Source organism: Arachis ipaensis, chromosome B02, assembly GCF_000816755.2.
Source record: "Arachis ipaensis cultivar K30076 chromosome B02, Araip1.1, whole genome shotgun sequence".
In the NCBI taxonomy this organism is placed as follows: Eukaryota; Viridiplantae; Streptophyta; class Magnoliopsida; order Fabales; family Fabaceae; genus Arachis; species Arachis ipaensis.
The window spans coordinates 40,606,886-40,614,351 of NC_029786.2; the positions used below are offsets into that span (position 1 = coordinate 40,606,886).

Here is a 7,466-nt window from a genome sequence, read left to right on the forward strand (position 1 = left end):
TAAAATTTAGAATTTAGTAGTCTAAGATTTAGGATAAATTTCACAGATAAATGTCCTAAAGTAATATTGGATACATGGCTGTCTTGTTTTCATATCTATGTAAATCAAATCAATTGAATTCAATTTATACTTTCTCAATGTAAATCGAATCAATTAGATTCAAATTAAAAAGAGTAGTACTAAATCGAAATAAGTATATTCGATTTAGTAGGAAAACGTGTCTGAACTCAAGTAGCCCATGGTAAATTGAAACAAAAAGATTCGTGTAAAGCTTAGTTAAATAATAAATAATTAATTAATAAATTAATTATGAGAAAAAAAAGTTAAAAATTTAAAATTTTATAATTAGAAAAAAATAAAATATTTAAAATATAAATTAAAATACTAATTTTAAAAGTTTTGGCTTAAAATTAGGCTAATAAATCAAAACAAGTAAATCAGGCCTATGTTGGACCCAAGCCAATATACATAAACTTTAAATTTAACCATTTCAGTACATTCTCTTGGACTATATTTGTTTGAAGGAAAAATGGAAGGAAAGAAAATGGAGAAAAGGAAATGAGAAGAAAAATAATTATTTTTTACTGTTTGGTTCTATGAGAGAAATTAGAGAAGAAGGAAAAGGAATGGAAAAAAATTGGTGAGACCCACCAATTTTTTCTCTCCAATGTTGGAAAAGAAAAGAGAGAGAAAACTTATTTTCTATCTATACTTTTAATATTATTCCTTCACTCTTTTCAATATATTTTATAATATAAAGATAAAATTGTTTTTTTATAACATTTCTTTCATTTTTATTTTTCTTCCATCCAAACACATCTAAGAAAAATAAAAACTCACTCAATTTCTTTTCTTTCTTTTCTTTTCTTTTTATTTTCTTTTTTTTTTTCCTTCCAACCAAACATAATCTTAGTGTGTGTAAGAGGGCACGGACAAGAAAAGAGAAGAGGGAAGAAATGCCCTAAGCTTACTATTCATTACTCCACAAAAATCCACATATCTCCCAAACCGTAGCTCTGATCGAAGATTCGTTTGCGGTAAGTTTTAAAAGAAGATTATAAATATTATTTTAAATACTTCTTTAAAATTACTCAATTATATTAAAATAAATTATTATTATAATTATTATTTATCAAAGATATTATCTTGTAAGAGTATCATAATGCGTATTATTAATGATAAAGCAAGCAAGTAGAATAATCTTAAAACTTTAGAGAACGCAGACTTAATTAAAAAAATTTATAATTTTATTTCCTAAGATACTTAGTGAAAAAATGAGAGAATAGTGGGAAGATAATTTATATTATGGAATGATAAGAAAGAAAAGAAAGAAATAACAAAAAGAAAATGAGATAAGCAGAGATATATGGTGGTGAGTCTACCGAGATTTACTTTCTAGAGATATATCGGCCAATCCAGGGGATGGTCACACCTGTAAGATAGAGGTTACTTACAGATGTTATCAATACATACATTGGCTAGAGAGAGACTTATCTATAAGACCGAGGTTGCTTACAAATGTTATGTTTGTATACATCGACTCAAGAGAGTCGCACCTGTAAGATAAAGGTTGTTTACAGAGGTTATAGCACTGGAAGCCAAACTCAGACAAAGGTTGTTGAGTTAAGTCGAAATATAATTCAATAAATAACAGAGAATAAAAGAATTAAATGAATTAAAAAAACTAAAGAACCTCTACTACATGAGAGTAGAGAACATAAGAGAAAGAAATGTATTAACTAAATGAATCTCTATCACAGGAGAATAGAGAACAAAGATTAAAAGAATCTAATGAATCTCTGTTACAGGAGAGCAGAGCACAAAAAAAATGTATTAACTGAAAGGATCTCTACCACAGGAGAGTAGAGGGCAAAGATAAAGGAAAAACTTTAAAAGACTGTCTGTCACAAGAGAGTAGATGTGACCTTATTTGGGCCTTCGTGCCAAATGTATAGTGGGGACGCCCATACACTGAGAACTATTTTTCAGATGTAAGCATATTGAAATACATTTAAAAGTCACACTGTATGCAGCTTGGCCGTAAGACTTATATGCACACTGTATTTATCTGGAAAGCCATATCTGGGACTTGTGCCCGGGTAATGTCGGAAGCAGGTAGGCAACCGACACATGAGCTCATGGCCTGCATAGGATAGACATGCATCATACTTGGTTGCGCATACTTCTCTATGATATATGTTTCTGTGATTGTGTGTGTCTATGCTTCTTGACTTGTGATTTTCTCTATATCTCTAGTTTGTTAAAGTTATTTGTATTATGAGGTTTGTTGCTATTAGCCAGCTGTTGAAGATTGTAAGTATTCTGTTGCGAAATTTTTGTGTAACAAATAATAAAATGAACATAACTATACACTCCGACCCTACTAAGAACTCCCCAGTTCTTACACCCTATTTCCACCCTTTTCAGCTACAGGTGCGAAGGTTTAGTGCAGAGCTATAGGAGTTAAGTTGTTCGATTTTATTTTTTCCTCGTCGTTTATTGTTTTGGTTTTTAAAGGGGTAGGACTTGTATTTGAGGATCTTTGAATAAGTTTATGTATATAATGCTACGTGGATATATATATTTTTGTAATTAAATGGTTTAAAGTACTGACTCTTCATTTTCTTGGTTAAAACTTTGGTTCGTATTCGCGAAGGCTCAATATTAAACAAAGATAGTATAAAATAAAAAGGTTTAGAGGTAAGTAACACTTGGACTTTTAGTACGATCATGAGGTGCTAAAAGTTAGGGTATTACACCTAGGTTACCGTTGAATGAAAATGTTGATGATGGATTGTGATTTACTTGATATGCGAATTAGGTGTTTGATAAGTGTTATGCAATGGAATGAACGAAACTGAATATGTATAATTGAATTTTGGTGTGATATGATTGCCTATATTGGCATTGATATAGAAATTGGGCTAGAGGTTGAGATAGGCTGAGATATCCCCTATATGGTAATTCATGGTAAGTAATTGATTGTCATGATTGAATTAATGATTATATTAATGAGGATTTGGTTGTGTGATTGGATTGTTAACTAGATTATTATAGAAAACTTATGAAACTGGAATGAGTATATGGGAACTTGCTTGACTAGGTGCCGAATGGATATAAGATGATGAATGAGTTTTGGAATGCATAGAAGAGGTTTTAAAATGGTTTGAACAAAGTTGGATTTGAAAATTTGTTGAAACGAGCATTTCGTAAAACTTGGTAAAAAAAAAAAAAAAGAATTTTTGACCAATTTAGACGGTTCATAACTTGGTGCTCGAAGTTCGAATTTCAATAAAATTTGTCTTAAATTAAAGGTGGTGATGAGATCTTTAAAATTGTTTAAGAATAATAAAAAACTAAATTTTGTAGAAAAAATTATGAATGATTAAAATTATTATTTTAAACTGAATTTTGAAATTTCGCAGAAAATTAGAATTTCTGATTTGCGTGTCCACGCACACTATGGTGCATGCGCACATCACAGAATGGATAAAAAGGCCCATGCGTACACACAAGACGGGAAGTGGCTTCTGGTGTGTGCATGCGCATAATAGTGTGCGTATGTACAGGTCCTATTTTTGTGAACAAACTCTGTTTTTGACTGTTTGGCCTTTCTGGCATGCTTATAAACCCATGTAAACCCTAAATGAAATGATATAAAGAATGATATATCATTGTCAAAGAAGATAATAGAAAACTAGATAGGAATGAAGACTTTATGAGTTCGCCTACCAAAGTGTATTCAAGTTAATTATTAGATGGGGTGAACGATTTTGGGAGGCGCAACGACAAAGAAGGAATGAAGAGGAGTGAAAGTCATTATAGAGAAATTTAGGGTAGCTGATTTAAAAAAAGAAGTTTTTCAAATTTTTTTTGTGTTTGAAAACAATAATTTAAAAAAAAGATTTAATTATTAATATTTTAAAAAATTATATAATTATCCATTTTAAATAATAACTTAATTATAAAATAATTCTATTATAGTTAAAATATTAACTTTAATTAAATTGAAATAACTCAAGTTATAAGTATAATTAATTATGAGATAACATTTTAATTAAAAATTGATATATTATAAAAGATAAGTTATATATTATTTTAGAAAGAGCTCGATAAAATTTACTTATTTTTTAATGTATTTTATGAAATTATATATCCTATTTGTGTACTATGTTTCCGGATAACATAGTAAATAACGTGAAATTGAAGGGTAGGTGCTAACCTTTGCCACGTGGAATCTTAGTGAGATTCAGCTTGAGAGTAAGTTGATATCCTTCTCGTGTAGATTCAGCAATTTCCACAACAGCAGGACAAAGTGCCTTTATCATTTCAATTGTATAGGAAGAAAGCTCATTTGTGGCAAGGACTCCAGGGCAAAGAGGTGCAGTTGATATCGACAAAAAAGCTACTCGTGGATCAGAGGCTTCAGACTGTAAGCATAACACACAAATACTCACATTTTTGGTTATTCTTTTTTGCTAAACGTTGATTTAGTCTTTAGAATCTGAAAAAGCTAAAGATCTAACTTTAAGAACAAAATAAACTTGTGAAACCTGAAAGTAAAAAGCACTTGCAGGGGGCTAAGTTTTCTTAGTCAAAAATCAACCAAATAAAAGAAAAAATTGATTGGGCCTAGTGCCCCTTACCCTTACCAAAAAAAAAAAAGAAAAAGAAAAAATTGATCAAATACTAACTGAATTTATTTTTTCTATACTTATTGCCATAAGCTGTGACACGCACATCAACCAAAAAGTAACAAAAAGTGAATAGTGCTCATATCGTTCAAGCAGAGTATGGTGAGAATTTTACCAGAATATGATATTCCGCTGACCCAAATTCATACAAGTGATGATCAATCTCCATGGGCTTCTCAGCACTGTCATTAGATAGAGAAATCTCTTAGATGCTATATCTCAAAAGGAGATTATTTTCTTTATTTCTTTTGTTTTATGTGGGATGAAATATGAAATTTCTAGTTTAGCTAGATAATTGAATACTTTTATTAAATGAAATTTAGTATTTGAAAACATAGGATCGGTTATAAGTGTATGTTAGCTGAATTAGCTAAGAGTGAGAATCCAAGTGTTCTAAAATAATACATTTTATTCACTGAAATCATCTCTTGCTCCTTCCTCTTTGTTTCAAAGATTAGTGATTATCTTTAAAGAATTAGTTTTCGATATCAGTAGTTTCCACCCCAAATCACAGCTTTTGTTTTGAATAATGACACTTACTTCCATCATAACTGGTGGTAAATCAATGTTTGGTGTGATGATTGTTCCACTGTACGCATGATTTTCCCTCTCACTCTAACTTTGCCATCATTCGTATTTTTCATTTCTCTACCTCCATGTTTTGCCGATGTTTATTCCTTCTTTTTTACGTATGCACTATCCACTTATTAGAATGTGCGATTTTATTCTCATAGTAACCCCTAACATTTACGACGTGCATCGTTTTACTATTGTCTAACGAAATAAAAGAGTGCTAACTCATCACTCCATTTGTCTGAGTTATTGTCGGAAAAGGTCGAGGGATCACTGTAGTATCGGAATTCAATTTCGTGGACGACAATAATACAATTACTAATTAGAACCTCAAAAACTAAATTGATACATTTACTTTTTCTTTCTTCTCACCACTTAAATTCAATTTCAATTTTACACCCATAATCAGCTGAATTTGAAAAATAATGTAATAATAAATAATTAAAGAACGAGAAACCAGGTGCATTATAACCAAATGGAATTGTTAGTTTCTCTATACCTAATTAATTAAAATCCATATATTAAATTCTTGTTACCTGTATAGTTTGAGCAGGATCTGATTCAAAGCAGGGGACGCTCTCTCTATGCATGTCATTTTCTGATGAGGGATAAGACTCTCTTCTTCTGTTGTGAGAATGTTAAAACTGAAGAAACAATTGTAGAATGTGAGACTCTTTAATCGGTTGTATGAACTTTAAGTAAAATTTAAGTTCAGTGCATATAATCATGTTTGGTAACCTTTGAAGCAAATCCACTTAGCCACACTCTTCCACTCACATTTCTTTTCTCCTTTCCTTTCTCTAATTTGTCAGTTTCCCTTATGCTTCACTCTATCCTACGTTGACAATATGTATCTTTGGGTATACAAAGGTTATATATAATTTTAATTGGATAAAGCCACGTAAGTACCATATATTCAATCATTTAACGATGGATTTTATAAAATATTATTTAGATAAAAAAATATTTAACAATGTAAGATTTATTTTAATTATGTATCTAAATAAATATTCTTCTCTTATCTCGTTTACACGATAAACGAAATAATTTTGCATGTATAGTATAAATGAGATAAAAGAGGTATATGCACACGTGTATATCTTGTTTACAGTGTAAACGAGATAAATGTATTTTTTTTTTAAAAAATTGAAAATAATAAAAAATATTAATAATATTAATAATCCAAACTTTTGGCATGTAATTAGTACATAAAAATGTTGGTAAAAGAGATTAAAATAGATATGTTTGATCAATTTTAGTCCATTTTAAATGATAGGGATTAAACGAGATAATAGAGGAATATTTATACTGTAAACGAAATATGTGAAAATTTGGAAATATTTTTAGTCCATTTCGTTTATACTGTAAATGAAATATGTGAAAATTTCTAAATACATATTACGGGTGCACACGTAATACGTAGAAGTTGACGTACTCCACGTACGTTTAAAATTATTTCGTTTATACTATAAACGAAATACGAGTACATATAATTATAAAAAAATTAATTTTTATAAATTTAATTTTTATAAGGTATAAAATATAATTTTTAAAATAATAAAATAGTATTAAAAATATAATTTTGACCGATTTAAAAAATTAATTTCGATATATGTTTGTTACTGTCTTAATTAATTTATATAATTCGAATCACTCCAATTCGAATTAGTAAATGTAGAAAACTATGCGTAAATCGAAATAGCTTTTTTCGAATTATTGTGTGTCGCGTGCATAGATAAATCGAATTATGATGATTTGATTTATTAAGGTATGTCCTATGCATGCATAAATCGACTCAGCTTCGATTTGCATTTCTTAGTAATTCAAGTTAGTCTGATTCGATTTAGTATGAGAGTTGCTAAATCGAATTAGACTCATTCGATTTACATAGAGATATAAATAAGGGAGATCTATATAACGTTTTCAGGTTTGGGTAAATTGTGTAATTTTTTATTGGATTTGGTTTATTTCTACGTTCTACCCTATAAATTATTCAGGGCTGCTACACGTCCATATAACCATATAACCATATAGGCCCAAGCTCAAATTGTTTCAAGCGCATTAAATGTAGAGTGAGAAACACGCGCCACACAAAAAACCTCTCGTTTTCCCATTTGCGCTTCATTATGAACGAACGTTACATCTTCAACACGAAACCAATACCCCAAAAAACTCACTCTCTTCGAATCTCTATGAACA

The 7,466-nt window shown here is 29.9% G+C and overlaps 1 protein-coding gene across 4 annotated transcripts in view; it reads right to left on the reverse strand.

The window, feature by feature from the left end:
- LOC107625254 (actin-related protein 2/3 complex subunit 2B) overlaps positions 1 to 6,101 on the reverse strand; it is a 14,235-nt gene extending 8,134 nt beyond the window's left edge. For 2 of the 4 annotated variants that reach the window (XM_016327850.2, XM_016327848.2), the window contains exons 1-3: positions 5,804 to 6,081; positions 4,810 to 4,876; positions 4,223 to 4,430 (exon numbers count right to left, since the gene is read on the reverse strand). In XM_016327850.2, the coding sequence (XP_016183336.1) occupies positions 4,223 to 4,430; positions 4,810 to 4,876; positions 5,804 to 5,862 (334 nt within the window). In that variant the 5' untranslated portion in view covers positions 5,863 to 6,081. Of the gene's footprint in view, positions 1 to 4,222; positions 4,431 to 4,809; positions 4,877 to 5,803 lie in introns of all 4 variants that reach the window. The other 2 variants (XM_016327847.2, XM_016327849.2) reach the window with 2 other exon arrangements.